This window comes from Lissotriton vulgaris, chromosome 3_1, assembly GCF_964263255.1.
Source record: "Lissotriton vulgaris chromosome 3_1, aLisVul1.2, whole genome shotgun sequence".
NCBI lineage: Eukaryota > Metazoa > Chordata > Amphibia > Caudata > Salamandridae > Lissotriton > Lissotriton vulgaris.
Genome location: NC_141689.1, coordinates 1,981,241,893 through 1,981,259,507, shown reverse-complemented (window position 1 = coordinate 1,981,259,507; position 17,615 = coordinate 1,981,241,893). Strand labels below are relative to the sequence as shown.

The 17,615-nt window shown below is 47.4% G+C and overlaps 1 protein-coding gene across 1 annotated transcript in view; it reads right to left on the bottom strand.

The window, feature by feature from the left end:
* The window catches only part of LOC147728700 (endonuclease 8-like 3), a 99,945-nt gene that overhangs the window by 26,706 nt on the left and 55,624 nt on the right, over window positions 1-17,615 (bottom strand). Inside the window, exon 3 of the mRNA XM_086963843.1 lies at window positions 10,651-10,785. Coding sequence (XP_086819969.1) covers window positions 10,651-10,785 — 135 coding nt within the window. The remainder of the gene's footprint in view (window positions 1-10,650; window positions 10,786-17,615) is intronic.

The window sequence follows — 17,615 nt, the reverse complement described above, 5'->3', positions numbered from 1 at the left end:
TCAATGGATGTACAGAATCAGTAAAGTATTAAGCTCTGCTAAATCACCAACTTCATATAATTTTCAAAAATTGTGTACGTTTTCTATTTTACATATAAAACAGTAATCGCAATATTGTGGGAGATTTCACACAATAGAACGCCCAGTTACTACAGCCTCCAAGTCTTACTAACTAGCTTAATAACAAGGTCTCAACCAATAATATCCATCTATAATAATCAACAACTACCAAGGATGCAATGAATGAATAAGTATCTGACTCATCCCCTTTCTTCGTAATGGAATCTTTGCCTTTCCCCCACTTAGCAGTCTCTGAAGTAAGGACTGGGTATAATCTAGTCCATGCTATATTAGCTTTTCACATTTACACTGTTCTTCATCCCATTGGCGATTTGTTCAATTCTGCACTGCCCTATTAGTTCTCCTCTGGAATTGTTTTTTCTCCCTTTCCCTTGCCATTCTTTCCCATGCATTAAATGCTTCAATCTAAAGGAATCTAGTTGGTGGCTTCATTTCATGCTACTTTCCCTTCCATTGATCAAGAATCCTTGAGTTAAATGTCCCATATCTAGGAAAACTCGAAGCACCCTCCCTCTCAGTAATCCTACTCTATTTGAGAAGCCAAGAACATGTATTTAATCCATGTTCGGTAGTCATAATGTATGCAGACGTACCCTCAGGAGGCGCCACTTCTCCTTTTCGTACTGGAAGAGTAATGTCCCCTCGCACAAGGTTTTAAACTCTTTAAAACATTTCATAATCACAATTTAATTCTGAAACCACACAATCTAAGCTAATGTTAGGATTCTGTTCTGTATATGTCAATTTTTCTGCTGAACCAATTAAATTCCAGTTGTTATTTTCACAGTCTTTTGACAACAAATCCAAGTTAAAGTTTTACCTTTAGCGATCTATTCCTAGCGCGACACTACTACGTCATCAAGCAATCACACCACGAAACTACACCAACTGACCAATCCCAGCGTGAAACAGTGACATACAACCGCATTCCTCACAGCGGCTCACCCTCCCTTACAATTTTCTCCGTACCTACACAAATTTGATCGATCGTTTCCCACAACACTTTGTTTTATCTACTAAAGAAATGAAGCTTCCCATTCATTCAAGAATCTTTTCAGCATTCACCAGTGAGATCACAATCCAGCATAAGGTCACCCAATTCGATGCAGTTTCCCCTGTTTGTGCAATTAGGTTCAACTAACACCGATCAATATTAATCAATCTCAACAACTTACTAACCATATGTTACCTGTGTAGGTGATGGTACTTCACACACACCACACCTCAAAATCTCTGCAAACAAGTTTTCAATTATTAAAACAAATCTGAAATCTTCGGACTCCTCTTCAACCTCTTGGTAAACTATTTTTCCTCACCCACTCATTCCTAATCAACGTTCATTCAATCCAAGGAATTAACACAATCGCAGCCACAACACATTTGCCCTATAAATACTCACACCTTTAAACTGCAACTTCTTTTCGCACACCACTTTGCCAGATCTTCAAGTAAGTTCTGGACATTGGATTGACGAATTTGGAATTTTAAAATAATTTCTGGGTACTTTTTTATAGCTCCATTCAGGGTGTATAACCTATCCTCTGCTACCAGATTTGTGAGTGTTGAAATTCCAGGAAATAACATTACTTTAAACTTAACAAACCTGGAAGTTCCGCGCCATCCTAAATCGATGAACTTTTGCCAGCGTGTTAGAATGGATCATTTTTACAACACCAACATCATCTTTTGCATTTGATGCTCAGCCAATGAAGAGAGGTTTAGTGAACTTTTAAAAGTGTATCTTCATATTAAGAGATTAGTCGATCTTTTTGTTTCTTTTATTTAGGTTAGTCAGATCAGATCAATTCCAGAAATAATCAAAAACATTGGTTAGAACAGGAATAGAATTTAACAGCATATTTCATTCCGAATATAGTCCCTATTCTAATCTGAATGACCTAACCTATCAAGAACCCATAAAGAGTTCTTTCTGGAAAAGAGCAAGTAGAATTTTGAAGCAAAGTCAAATAACTAAGAAAAGGAGCAAACCTCCCATAAAGGGTAATTCTGGAGACTCAGCCGAGTACTCCGGACAGTTGCAGTAGCAAATGTCTAAACGAGCGAGAGGGTGAGAGAAATCACAGCAGTAGCTATGATCAGCATTAGGACAGAAAGTCTCCTCATCTGCGTAAGTAAAAAAAACAAAATCCCAGTCAGCAATAGCTTATGGTAAATTGAGCTAGCTCAACGAAGTGCTAAGGGGCATGACAGGGTAGAAGTGCACAAAATGCCTTGATTCTCTAGCTAGGAACACATACTATATAGAAAGGTAACTAAATATGTTGCGAAAACAGCTGAATATGTCATCAGCATCTATTGAGCGAGATCTCCCGATGGTCTGTTGTCTTCATATCGATATGGATGCTCACCGTTGGAATTGAGGATGAAGTTATTCTTAAAGTGGTACAAAGTATTACAAAAAGTATATAAAGGTTCTCATGGGAACCCCTTGCAATCCTCCTCTATTAGCTGTATGTTGTCCCATTGTGTAACAATCAACTGCTCTATGGAATTAAACTGTTGTGTGTTTCCTATATAGCCATTGCTGTTTTCCCCATGTTAGCCTAATTCTACATGTTGTAGGCCACTTTTGCACACATTACCAAATATCAAGCTTGTTTTTGTGCCACATTGCATCTTCACAGATAGCAATTTCTTTTTAATTTGTTCTTTTCCTGGGATTTAGTTGGAACAGCCTAGGCAAGGCCAAACAACATTGCTTTTGGTTATTCTTTGTGGTCAGACACTAGCACCCAGACATAATAGAGAAACGCAGCTGCTGTTTTTGTACAAACATTTTGCCATATAACCCGGGACATGTTGTTCTAAAACCACAGAGCTGAAACTTGCAGACAGACCAAAGGTCCTGAGACGAGAGGGCTGCGTCAGCCAGGATATAGAGCAACTATCTATGTATGCTAAGGTATGCGGTCTGCCACTAAGCCCAGAGACCTATAATAACTTTGCTTTTGTAGTAAGTGTCGGTTTAGGCAAATCTGTCAGATAATATGACAGAACATTTTACTGTACATGGTCTGCTAATCATGCTAATGACATTACTGACCTGATCTGTTTTCTAATTGTGGCGTAACTACTGCATATTAGAGCACAATACTTTAAGTAAATATTGTAAATCTCCTTTGTGTCGAGGGCGTGGCCTGACAACATGGCCGGTTAGTCGCATATCTGCGAAGCTCGCACCCTGTGTGAAAGAATTCTGCAGAAATCCTGGCGGACCTTTAGCTATCCCGGTCGGTCTTGACGTCGGAGCCCCCCATGACTCGAGGGACCCGGAACGTGAATGCAGTGAGAGTCTGAGATCTGGGGGAAAGACTTCTAGAAACCGGAGATGGCGGCTGCCTGCCTGACTTAAAAATGGCAATGCCTGCCCTTGCCGGAGAATTGAAGGCCTTTGAATAGGCCGACCTGAGGAGATCTACTGGGGAGATCCCCGCCGGGAATTCGGCTGCCGCCTACCCACGACATACTGATTTGGGACCCTGAGGATACGGAGACGGGAGGCTGTCGAAATCCTTCAGGTTGAGACAAGGCCTGGAATAAAGATCAGAACTCCGAGTGAGTCCTGGAGTTGCTTAAAGGGCGACGTGCCTGGCCCATTGAGTATCCTGGGGACGGGACTGACATCGCCGCTTGTGGTGGCGTTGTGAGGGGGGTCTGAACCGATGGCGAACCAGGCACCGGATCACAAGACCGAAAGGTTTCCGTTTGGAGGTAGACCCCATACACCCTTGAGTGCCCAGCAGACGCAGCGATCTAGGTTGTACCTCACACAGTGGAGGCCTGGGCGTGCTGTGCTCCAACGTGGAGAAGTGGAGAAGTGTGGCTCAATGGTTAGAGCGGCAGACCCTGATGCAGAGGTCTAGCCCGGGACCAGAGTTCAATTCCCCGCCTCGGTGGGTCTTGGGCTCAAAATTCCACGGACCTGATAAATTCTCGCCTCGGTGCCTATTCCAATCATGGAGTCCCACTCTGCAACTCTGGGCAATAGCTTGCTTAATCTCCACAACAGCCCCCACAACGCTAAGGATGCCTGGCCTCCACCTTGGGGGTGCCCAGGAGTGGACGCCTCACAGGGAAGGCCAGTATAGGTTCTACAGCGGTATTCGTACAAGCGCCTTGAGACCCTTGCGGGCGAGTAGTGCGCTATACAAGTATCAATTTACATTACATTACATTTACAACGGTCGGAAGAGGTGGCAGACAAAATACGTCCAGCCCCCCGGTTACCCTGACAGAGGGGGCTGCTTGTGAAGATAGGGCGGGGGCCATAATAGGGACGAGGCCAATCCTAGATGGATAGATGGCAGGCGCCAGTGGGAAAGGAATATCAGGTATCTGCACGCTCCCGGGGGTTGGAGGGGGGACTCAATAAAGGCCATAACTAGTGGAAGACAGAGGAGATAACCTAATATACATCCCCAGTGAGGCTTATGGGTCAGCCTGGCCCAGGTACAACACAGCGGATGGTGATGAACATTGGTCCTGATCTGGGATCACGCAAGATGCAATAGTAAATACACAGAGGATGCTCAACAGTGGGTGGGACTCTCGGACTGGTAAGACAAGCCGGGAGGAGGCAGAATGGGCTGAATCCAAGGATACTGGCTGGCGATGAGATCCTACTAAGATCAAGGCCAAGAGTGATGACATGAGAATCTGTTGCCGTGCAAAAAGACAGTGGATAATTGCCCTCCTTGTGTCCCTACTCCGGCTGGACCTGGCGCTATTGGCATAAGAAATAGGCAGACATTGAGCTGTAACTACTAGGTTTCGGAAATGAGAAACGATAAGCCGACCAGAGGCGCACAAGCTAACAAGATAATGCAGTATAAGGCGCCAGGCCCGACCTCCTCCTAGCATAACAGACCAGATCCTGAACAGTCATTGCATCAGGGATCGGCGGCACGAGATAAAACAGATATTCTGGAGGCCATAAGAGATTCCAGCGTGGCACTAGAGTCAAAAATGGACAGTATGGCATTAAATATCAACAACCTGCACCTAGATTTAAGAAAAGTGGAGGACCGTGTTACAACTACATAAGGGGACCTAGGTATGTTGAGAGAGGAAGTTCAACGACTCAGTGCAACAGTGACCTCACTCAAAAAGCAATCCACCCGTCTTGAAGATAGGGCAGACGACGCGACTGGTGGTCGAGGAGAAATAACCTACGCTTTTTGCGATTTCCGGAAAAGGCAGAGGAGCCAGCGGCAAACCTTTTTCTGGAAAATTGGATCAGTGCTGCCTTCCCTATTATCCGGCTCTCCAAGATTATGCTGTGGAGAGAGCTCATCATTCCCTCAGTCCCCCACCGAATACGGGGTCGCAGCCCAGGGCTCTGATAGCTCGTTTGTTCAACTTCAGAGACAGGGATATAATCTTGCAATTTGTTCGCACAAATGGTCACCCAGGTTCGAAGATCGAGACATTCATATCTACTCTAACTTTACCAAAAAAGTGCAAGACTTGCAGATTGACTTCCTGGGAGTTAAAAGACGATTGAGAAACCTTAATATCAAGTACAGTCTAATGTTTCCGGCTAGGCTCCACATACAACATGAAGATAGAGTTCATTTCCATATTACTCCGCAGGAGGCGACATACTGGATGGACTCATTGGGCCTGGCTGGGCAGGACCAAAACCAAGGTTGGCGAGAACAGAAGAAAAGGAGTGGTCGACAACAGAGTCAACGTCGCATCACTGGAGAACAAAGGTTGAGGCCATGGGACTCATCAGAAATTGGACGGATCCTGGTGGGTCTGGATGGCACCCTTTGAACTGAGGTAGAGGGGATTCCGACACAGAGTCAGTTTTTCCCCACTGTGACTGGTCCACAAAACTCAATCTGAACCAGAGGGCAGCCCCAACCAGGCCGATGGCGGCTCTTAAGGTGTTTTGCGACAAGAATGGAGATTGAATTGTATAACAGTATGAGTACTGGACCTGCAAGTATGGGACCCGAACATAAGGAGAACCAACTATGGTTCAGAATAATTGGGAGGGGGCTTTCCCCTCTCCCCCCCCCCCCCCACAAGGAATCTGGGGGGCAGAGACCGTCACCGATGGGGTGGGATGCTATTCCGACAATCTGAAGCTCAGACAAATGTAGTGCACTGAAGCGGCCTTGCTAGACCGCGATGTGGGCAAGGTTGTGTGGTGGCCATATAACAGAGTCTGTTCTTTTGGGACCTATTGATTATATTTGTTGATTATTAAATTGTGGGTAGGGGTTTCAGGAGGCGGGGTAGTTGAAGTGGGGTGGAGTCCCAAGTCCTTGGACCAGGGTTAAGTATGAGAATAAGGTACTACTGCCTGGGAGGCGAATTTTGGAGTTAATGAAGTTATATTCAGAAGTTCAATAACGTGGACACACGAAGCTGATTTACCAGACATTCTGGAAGATTAGGAAAAGGGTTTTCCTAGCATGACACTTTTGGGGGTTCCCCCACATAGTACCTGAGACGCCGCAACATTGCATGTTGAACTAATGCCAGGAGATAGACAGAACTAAAAAATTCATAACATGGAATGTCAGGGTGCTTAACAACGTGATCAAAAGGATTCGGGCGGTGATGTATTACAAGAGATACAGAGTTAATGTAGCCTTTCTTCAAGAAACGCATCTGTGGATCGATTGTCTTAAATATGTCCAACGTAGACTGGGACACTTTCACGACATCCTACTCGGGGTACGCCAGAGGTGGGTTAATCTGGGTGGCAAAGGGAGTCCCCTTTAAGGCAATAAAATCTAGCTCAGATCCAGCGGGGATATGTGGTGGTAGAAGGGACACTTGACGGACGATATGTGTGTCTAATAAATATACACACCCCAAACAGCGATGATGGCGAGTTTCTGGGGACGGTCCTTGGGCAGTTGGAACTGGCACTGGAAGTAGAGCTGATTGTTGCAGGGGACTATAACTGCGCCCTAAATGGTACATTGTAGAGACACCCCCCCAGATTAGAGGCTAAACCTAACACAAGAGAAGCTATGCGTCAGATGCCTCTAAACTACAACCTGGCGGTTATCTGGTCACATCGTAATCCCTATCAAAGAGTGTATTCTTGTTGCACAAGTTACTTACTTGGGTAACGATATATCTGTAAGAGACATTAGTTAGTGATAGATTCCTTACCTTAGAATATCCCCAAGCGTCAGACTGGATCCAGAAAGTTTTTCTGCTTAGCAGTACCTCTGCGTGCCAGTAGGTGGCGTCCTGCGGCTCCGCGTCCGTCATGGCGCCGAGATGACGTCATGAAGAGTACTTAGGCGGCACACATGCGCGCTGACGGCAGTTCTGTATACAACTATTCCTCCCCGAAATGCAGAGCCATGCAAGATACTGACAATTGGTGCATAAATCTAAGGCCCGAAAAAGGGGATGACCTTAACCTAGCAATCAGTTCACAGAACAGGGAGTGTGGGCGAGACAGTAAGGAATCTATCACTAACTAATGCCACTTACAGATATATCGTTACACAAGTAAGTAACTTGTGCATCTGAAAGAGACACGTTAGTGACAGATTCCTTACCTTAGAATAGATACCCAGCAATACCAACCCCGGTGGAGGGTCTGCGAACAGGATTACACCAGAAAGTCACGGAGCACAGAACCGTCAAAGAAGCGGTCTCTCCGGATCTGACTGTTAAGGCAGTAATGCTTGGTAAACGTGTGCAGCGAGGCCCATGTAGCTGCCTGACAAATATCCTGCAAGGGGACACCGCGGCCCGAGGCAGTAGTGGCTGCAGTTGCCCTGGTCGAATGGGCACGCAGCCCCACAGGAGACTCCTTCTTGGACAAGGAGTAACATGCTTTGATACACAGAACGACCTACCAGGAGATGGTCTGTTTGTGCACCGCCCGACCTTTTTTGGCGCCCACATAGCCAACAAAGAGTTGATCATCCACCCGGAACTGCTGTGTACGCTGCAGATAGAAGGCGAGCACACGTTTTGGGTCCAGACGGTGGAGCCTCTCCTCTTCCCTTGAAGGATGCGGAGGCAGAAAGAAGGTGGGCAAAGTGATTGTCTGCCGGATGTGGAAGGGTGTGACAACCTTTGGCAAGAAAGAAGGACGGGTCCTTAGAACCACCTTGTCCGGATAAACAGAAAGGAAAGGAGGTTTAGAAGAAAGAGCCTGGAGCTCCCTCACTTCTGGCAGAGGTGATAGCTACCAGGAAAGCTGACTTGAGAGTAAGAAGACTTAAGGGACAGCTATGAAGAGGCTCAAAGGGAGTACACATCAGAAAAGTCAAGACAAGATTCAAGTCCCACTGAGGCATTATGAAGGGTACGGGTGGAAACGTATGCGTAATGCCTTTAAGAAAACGGTTAACAACTGGGGACTTAAAAAGAGAAGGCTGATCTGGAAGCCGTAGAAAGGCGGAGATGGCCGAAAGATAACGAATAGTTTCTTACCTGTCGGTGTAGTTTTGCAGCTTGAAGATCTTTCTGGATTCACTATGCTGTGCATTATTCCGCTGCGGTCTAGTGGTTGGGTCCGGAATCGTAGTCTTTTCTTTCTTTTTTCGTAGCCCAGGTGGGTGTCGACGTCCCACCTTCTGGTTTACTTCCTGTGACGTCGGGACACTTCCTGCGGAAGCTCCCACCTTTGGGCGCCATCTTCGGATTCTTTTTTTCTTGTTTTTGGGTTCTGTTCGTGAATCCTTGGCAATGTTTTCAAATTCTTACTTAAAAGTAAATTAATTTTCACTTTGTCTCTTAAAGTGTCTGTTTGTATTTTATTCCTTGTATTTCCACCTTCTTCTCAAGCAATGCAACGCGTGCACTTCTTTGCTGCAAAAGCTCTGCGGATGGCATTAGGTCCCCTCCGATGCAACGCATGCGCGTTGCTTAGGACGAGACCTAAAAATGAACTCCAGCGAAGGTGTCACGTGGAGAGTTGACTCCATTGCCCAAGCAGTAAAGAGTGACTGCTTCATATTGCTCCCTGGTGTTAATACAGCTACAAATAACAAGAGACCTCCACATCTGAACTTCCAGTAGTTGAGCTCGCAGGAGTAAGGTATGTTATTCAAGCCCCCGAGCCTGCCCATCAAATGGTTACAGATCCAAGAAAGGCAAGTGGTCCACATGAACATATTGTTATCCAATAACAATCCCCATAGGTCCGCATCCAGGAGGAAGAAGCTAGCCCACAATCCATACTCACAGTTATGTGCTGTGATGGAGATCTCAGAGTCCAAAAACCAAAGCAGAGTTTGCTTTGACAGGGTGGGAGATGTTCCTCTCGCCCTGCCGTAGCAAACAGCTCTGGGGTCTACCAAGTGGCTTGTTTTGAGGCTTTTTTAGTTTTGGACCTTTAACACATTCAATATGGAAAACATCATTTTCAGTTCTCCAGAAAAATAAGTCGAAGATAAAGGTTGAGTTGCACCTGGCCACAGCATTCTCCTGTAGGCAATAGCCTTAAAAGAAGCAAAACCTAAACTATCCTTTATGGAGATAAGTGACCGAAGGGGTGAATAAACACTACGGCTAAGTTACCACAGGCATGAAGGCTAAACAGCAAGTCTAACAATAATGAGAGCACCAGAGGTTGTGATTACCACACTCACACTATCCTTTTAAAAACAGCGAACAGTCTTGACTTCAGGAAAGACACTGAGCAAAAAGCTCAAGCTGAAGGTTACACCGTGTACTTGTGATAGATCCTATGACACAAGCCTCACCTATTTCTGGGTAAGGAACGCAGACAAGACTATAGAAATATGAAAAGACACACAGCAAATTCACTATCTTTAGACCTGACAAGAAGTCAAGCTAAATTAACTACCTACCTTAAATGACTTCTTCAGAAGGAAGAGGCTGACAGTATGAAGATCTATAGTGGCCAAGAAAAGCCTCGTCGTTCGATCTACTCTGAATCAAGTCCAATATCTGAACCCAGGTGCTCATGCAAATGCAGTTCAAATGTTGCGCAGCAGAGAGAAGCGCCTGTGGTGTGAGGGTTGGTGTCTACTCAACCCTACATGCGCAGCCATGCTTCAAATATTTTGCTTTTTTATGCTGGGAAGAATGTCACCAATTATCAGACATATTGGGTCTAGAAAATCTCCGAGTCTGAACCAGGTGTGGTAGTAGTAACGGTTAATGTGGTCATACTGCATGGCAGCTACATCTTCCATTAGCACATGTGCGTCTGTATGAGTAAATGTAGAATTCCAGTAAGCATTTAGTAACTGAGAAAATCATAACCTTCTCCTCTTAGGTTCTCATAAAATGGAGCACTAGAGAAAAACATATTGCATTCAAGTGTTATATTTGACGTATTTATGCAATTCTTAAGGTGCTCCCTCACCTCAAGATGCTGAGGAGCACTATACACTCAAATGAAGATAAAAGAACCATATAAAGTCTGCTAATTAGAAAAATGTGAGAAAAAAAATGACACATACTTTTATTATTATCGCATATCCTTTTTTCCCCTGAAATCGAGATAGATTGTTCTTTGGGATAGTTTTATGCCGAATTTGAAACACTCTACTGTTATTTCTTTGTGAATAGGTAATAACAGTTTCTCACCTGATATCCACAGTTGATTCAAAGAAACAAATCAGGTCTTTGTCGAGCTGAATTTCCAAAACTGCTGGCCCTCCACGGTGTCCCTTAACTTCGGTTTGATTGATCCGCATGGAGCCATTCATGCCAAAGTGAACCCTAGCGACATTAAAAAACGACCACATTACATTACTATGAATGAACAGAAATAGTCTCTGCTCTGCCAAGGCAAAAACACATGAGCACTTCCCCATCAGAAACGAGGACTCAACAAGGATGGTGGAGATGAGGAGAGAGGAAAGCAAGTTCATATCAAACTATATCAGAACATTTTCAGCAATAACATCTTTATTTTCTCTGGGATAAGGTATGCAGGGCTTACACACCACACGAGCTCATTGATGCTCCCAGCAGGACAACCAACAGAAGAAACATATGCAAACCGAGCTGTCTGGCTTTAATGTGAGAATGCAAGCAAATGGCATGCATTTTACATCAAGGACAGACCTGGTCTGGGTTTCCGGTATGACTGTGCAGCAGGTGATTGTACAGCCCTGCATACCAGCACATTTTTCAAGTCTATCCAGCACTAGCAAAGATGGTTTATGTTTATAAAGAATAAAAGAACAGTTAAAATGAAAAATGGCACAAAAACTGAGGCACTATCTTATCCCATCAGCCTAGAACATGGGTACTCACAAACTTTCTCTCGGGGCCAAATTTAGCGTGGTTTGTGTCCGAGGGCCGCACCAGTGGGGGCGGGGTCAGTGGGGGAGGGGGCGAGGCAACTACAAAAAACGGACCATGAGGTTGATCACTGGTCCCTGCAGCGGACGCCTTCGTCCACTGAGCCACCAGACCCAGCATACACACATCTCTTTCTCGCTCTCTTTCTCTCCTTCTCTCTCCCTCACTCTGTCTCCCTTTCCCTCCCTCACTTTGTCTTCCTCACTACGTCTCCCTTTCCCTCCCTCACTCACTCTTCCTCTGTCTCCCTCTCCCTCCCTCTGTCTCCTTTTCCCTCCCTCACTCTCCTACCCTCTCCCTCACTCTCCATTTGTCTCCCTTTCCCTCCCTGACTCTCCCTTTCCCTCCCCCTCACGTTCCCTCCCTCCCTATCTTTCCCTCCCTCACTCTTCCTTTCCATCCCTCACTCTCCCGGTCTCCCTTTCCCTCCCTCACTCTCCCTCTCCTTTTGTCTCCCTTTCCCTCCCTCACTCGCCCACCCTCTCCCTCCCTCACTTTCCCACCCTCTCCATTTGTCTCCCTTTACGTCCCTGACTCTCCCTTTCTCTCCCTCCCTCACTCTCCCTCCGTCTCCCTCACTTTCCCTCCCTCCCTCTCTTTCCTTCCCTCTCTTTCCCTCCCTTTCCATCCCTCACTCTCCCTTTCCCTCCCTCACTCTCCCTTCCTCTCCATTTGTCTCCCGTTCCCTCCCCCTCACTTTCCGTCCCTCCCTCTCCCTCCTTTTACCCTTCGTCCCTCCCTCTCCCTCCCTTTCCCCTTCCTCTTTTTCCCTCCCTTTCCCTCCCTCTCCCTGTCTTCCTTTCCCTCCCTCACTCTCCCTCTCTCTCCCTTTCCCTCCGTCTCCCTTTCCCTCCCTCACCCTCCCCCCTCCCTTTCCTTCCCTCCTCTCTTTTCCCTACCTCACTCTCCCTCTGTCTCCCTTTCCCTACCCCCTCACTCTCCCTCTGTCTCCCTTTCCCTCCCTCAGTATCCCTTACCCTCCATCACCCTCCCTCGGTCTCCCTTTACTTTGATCCCTCTCCCTTGGTCTACCCTCCCCCCTCCCCCTCTCCCTCCCTCCCTCCCTCAATTGGTCTCCCTTTCCCTCCCTCACTCACTCTCCCTCACTCTGCCTCCCTTTCTCTCCCTCACTCTCCCTCCGTCTCCCTTTCCTTACCTTACTCTGCCTCCCTTCCTTTCTCTCCCTTCCTCCCTCACTCGGTCTCTGTTTCCCTCCCTCACTCTGCCTGTCTCCCTTTCTTTCCCTCACTCTGCCTCCCTTTCCCTCCCTCCTCCCTCCCTCACTCTCCCTTTCTTTCCCTCACTCTGCCTCCCTTTCCCTCCCTCCCCCTCTCTCTCCCTCCCTTTCCCTCACTCTGCCTCCCTTTCCCTCCCTCCCCCTCTCTCTCTCCCTCCCTCCCCCTCTCTCTCCCTCCCTCCGTCTCCCTTTCCCTACCTCCCTCTCCCTCTGTCTCTGTCTCCCTTTCCCTCCCTCTCTTCCTCTCTCTCTCTCCGTATCCCTCCCTTTCCCTCCCTCCCTCTCCGTCATCTCACCCTGCCCGTGTGTTCCCGGGCTGAGACAGCTTCCGGGCACACACACACAGCCGCACCCGAGCACTTCACAGGTCTTTAAAAGACCATTCGCGTGTTAATGAGGCTGTGTTGTATTTCACATTTTAGCGCCGCAGATCCACTCTGACTATGACTGGCCCCCACAGAGCAGCAGAGTCTCTGAGTCACACTGGTAGAAGTCTGAAAGGTCAGCGGATTGCCAGGGAGGCCCGCTGGCCATACTATGAGTACCCGTGGCCTAGAACATATGCCATGTATTTATCCCTAACCTATCACAGATGTGCGTGCACTACCGCATACTAAAGCGCAAAGATGTCACAACAGAGTCTTCAGTCGGTGGTTTGCATGAGTCTGGGCTCCGGACTCTTGCCTGATATGGCAGCTCAGGACAGAGCTTCTAAGGGCCTGCATTGACATATAAGACAGACTAAAATGCAACACAGGTAGAAAAACCAAGCACTTAAAATAGCCATCCTGTAAGTGTCCCCTTGAAATCACACGCCACAATAAAAAACATTCAATAACTGGACTCACGTGCATTTGTAATGCAGCTGCATGCCCAATTCCCATGTGCCATCTTGTACTCTTTTGTAACACACCATCTTAGCATTTATCAAGCATTGGGAAAGCCATTAGGTCTCGTCTAAGTGATAGCTATTGCATTTACCAATGTCTTTTAGTCATGTTGTATAGCAGCATAGCTACTGGTCAGCATGGCTAAATGTGAGTGGCTTAGAGCAGAGTGGCGGAGAGGAAAGTGGAGAGAAGCGGGAGGGAGTTGCTTAGAGTGGAGTGACTTAGAGTGACAGAGAGCACAGTAGACTGGAGTGGCGTAACTTAGTATGCCGTAGAGTGACATTGTGTGGATGGGCAGAAAGCAGTGTAGAGTACAGTAGCGCAGAGAGGAGTGGCACAGAGTAGAGTGATGTGGCATAGAATTGAGAGGAGTGGAGTGGCGTAGATAAGAGGGGCATAGAGTGATGTAGAGTAGAGTGGGTAGCGAGGAGTAGAGTAAGGTGGCATAGAGTTAAGTAGCAAATAGTGGAGCGGCATACAGTGGTGTAGAGTGGTATAGAGTAATACAGTGGCGGGTGTAAGTAACTAAAACGTCACTAGAGTTGGTAGATAGGGTGAAAGCAACATTAATACAAAACTGTATGATTGTGTTAGAAGCAGGAAAGCACATTGCATGTCCATGAACAATATCAAAATGCTTATAACTAAAATAGTGCATTGAAAAAAGCTGAAGAAGAACAAAGATGAGGAAGAATACATGTACTAGGTCCATTCTTCAGGGAGGAGTTAAAGTAAGGTGCGCCTACGGGAGCCAAGCATTCGAAAGATTGAAAATGACAATGTCAATGAAAACAACTAATGGGATGCTGTTTGAGGTCTGTAACCCCATTGAATGGTAAACAATACATCTCGCAGCACAGTGCATAAGAAATGTAGGCAATACTTAAAAACAAGCATTGGAAATGCAATAGGTCTCGCAGCATTAGAGTTAGTGCTTTTAGAATTGTTTATGGGTTTTTTTTGTAAATCTTTAGCATTTTTGTTTCCTGTAGCCAATGCTAAAGAATTACAAATAAAAAAAGCCATAAACAATTCTAAAAGCTCTAACTCAAATGCTCCGAGACCTATTGCACTGTGTGAGGGTGAGGGGTTGAGGGTGAGTGAGGGTGAGGGTGGGTGAGGGTGAGTGAGGGTGAGTGAGGGTGAGTGAGGGTGAGTGAGGGGTTGAGGGTGAGTGAGGGGTTGAGGGTGAGTGAGAGTGAGGGTGAGTGAGGGTGAGTGAGGGTGAGTGAGGGTGAGTGGTTGAGGGTGAGTGGTTGAGGGTGAGGGGTTGAGGGTGAGGGGTTGAGGGTGAGTGAGGTTGAGGGTGGTTGAGTGAGGGTGAGAGTGAGGGTGAGTGAGGGGTTGAGGGTGAGGGGTTGAGGGTGAGTGAGTGAGAGTGAGGGGTTGAGGGTGAGTGAGGGTGAGTGAGGGTGAGGGGTTGAGGGTGAGTGAGGATGAGTGAGAGTGAGGGTGAGTGAGGGGTTGAGGGTGAGTGAGGGGTTGAGGGTGAGTGATGGGTTGAGGGTGAGTGATGGTCAGGGTGAGTGAGGGTGTGGGTGGGTGAGGGGTTGAGGGGTTGAGGGTGAGTGAGGGGTTGAGGGTGAGTGAGGGTGAGTGAGGGTGAGGGGTTGAGGGGGAGGGGTCGAGGGGGAGGGGTTGAGGGTGAGTGAGGGTGAGTGAGTGAGGGTGAGGGGTTGAGGGTGAGTGAGTGAGGGTGAGGGGTTGAGGGTGGGTGAGTGAGGGTGAGGGTTTGAGGGTGAGGGGTTGAGGGTGAGTGAGCGAGGGTGAGGGGTTGAGGGTGAGGGGTTGAGGGTGAGTGAGGTTGAGGGTGGTTGAGTGAGGATGAGTGAGAGTGAGGGTGAGTGAGGGGTTGAGGGTGAGGGGTTGAGGGTGAGTGAGTGAGGGTGAGGGGTTGAGAGTGAGTGAGGGTGAGGGGTTGAGAGTGAGTGAGGGTGAGGGGTTGAGGGTGAGTGAGGATGAGTGAGAGTGAGGATGAGTGAGAGTGAGGGTGAGTGAGGGGTTGAGGGTGAGGGGTTGAGGGTGAGGGGTTGAGGGTGAGGGGTTGAGGGTGAGTGAGGGTGAGGGTGAGTGAGGGTGAGGGGTTGAGGGTGAGGGTGAGTGAGGGTGAGGGGTTGAGGGTGAGTGAGGATGAGTGAGAGTGAGGGTGAGAGAGGTTGAGGGTGAGTGAGGGGTTGAGGGTGAGTGATGGTCAGGGTGAGTGAGGGTGAGGGTGGGTGAGGGGTTGAGGGTGAGTGAGGGTGAGTTTGAGGGGTTGAGGGTGAGTGAGGGTGAGGGGTTGAGGGTGAGTGAGGGTGAGTGAGGGTGAGTGAGGGGTTGAGGGTGAGGGGTTGAGGGTGAGGGGTTGAGGGTGAGGGGTTGAGGGTGAGGGGTTGAGGGTGAGTGAGTGAGGGTGAGTGAGGGTGAGGGGTTGAGGGTGAGGGGTTGAGGGTGAGTGAGAGTGAGAGTGAGGGTGAGGGTGAGTGAGGGTGAGTGAGGGTGAGGGGTTGAGGTTGAGGGTGAGGTGTTGAGGGTGAGTGAGGTGTTGAGGGTGAGGGTGAGTTAATATACAGGAGCTCCTGAGCGGAGTTGACAAAAGCCATCTTCGTTCCTGTGAAATTGAATACTCAAGGCACAATTCACAAAGCTGTGTCTATGAGTAGTTATATTAGACGTGATTTACAACAGAATATCCAAGCCTGATTTATAAATTATTTTTTGAGAGTCCTTTTGAAGAGTAGGATGTGCTTTCTTCCGGAAACCATGAGGAAGCAAGTCTTACTCCTGGTAATTCTAAGTAAATCACATCTAAGATTGTAGAAAGATGCACCTACTTTTAAAAAAAGCATTACTAATCGTGCCCCTTCTGCTGAAATCTTTGTAATCTGTAAATTACAGCTTTGAATTCCAGAATGGCTGTGTTACGCTCTCTTTCATCCATCTGAGGTCTAGAAACGGACTTTCTTTCAATTGAGTATTAATAGCATATAGTATGTGCTACACTATGAAACTGCAAAATATGTTTTAGCAAGGTCCCTATAAACTCATCGTGGGCTATTCAGAAAGATATTTGTAGGTGACTTACTCCCATAGTTTTCTGTCTTACTCCTGGAATCCAGGACCAACGCAAGAGTGAGTACTGCAAGACTAAGTCGCTGCGACCCCTTTATGAATTGAAGTCATTCTATTTATTGTAATAATAATAATCTTCCATCGAACTTCCCGAGGTTGCCAGCTTGCTGTTTGCATGTTCTACAGCAGACGTTTAAGCCGTATTCATCCGTGGGGTAGCTATCGCGTCCCGTTCGTTTCACTCAGGGTGACCTTTTCATGAATAAAGTGAAATAGGATTAAGGCATGGAATCCAGGACCAACGCAAGAGTGAGTACTGCAAGACTAAGTCGCTGCAACCCCTTTATGAATAAGTGAAATAGGATTAAGGCATGAATTTTCAACAATAGGGAAAGCAACAGATGCAGCCGACTTTGGACGTGGCATGCATTTTCAACAATAGGGAAAGCAACAGATGCAGCCGACTTTGGACGTGGGAGGACTGTTGATGCGGTCTTGCCAAAAGGGTGTGTCTGTGTTGACAAAATGAAAAACAACTCTAGAATTCTAGGTACTTTAATGAGGGGAGTAAACGGCTAGTGGGATTATATGCAGCATGCTACCACAGTGGATGCTTAAGAGAGAGAATATTCTGGAATGTCAGAGGGAATTGCGGGAAAGGAAAGGCTGTCTGTTTTTATTTTCGTATTGCCGATACGATTTCCATCTGAGTTGCTCTGCTGCTAAGTGTGCTCGAAGTCCCTCCCTCCCCAACATCTTACAGATGTGTGTGCTGGCTGTAGGGGTGGCAAGTGAAAAAAAAAGAAAGAGAAAGCAGGGTAACCTGACCCAGGAGGGGGGAGGAGGGAGGAGAAATGCGTCTCGGCCGGAGCAGGGGGCGGAGCAGGGAGAGCGGGCTTTGGGATGTAATTCACACGGCCGGCCGGCCGTGAAACTGAAAGCATGGCCGGCCGGCCGGCCGTGAAAGCCTTTGATGCGGCAGGGGAAATGCGAGACGGCGGGAAGGGGAGGGGGCGGAGCGGGTAAACCAAGACGGACGTGCACGCGCTTTTAAGCTCAATGCG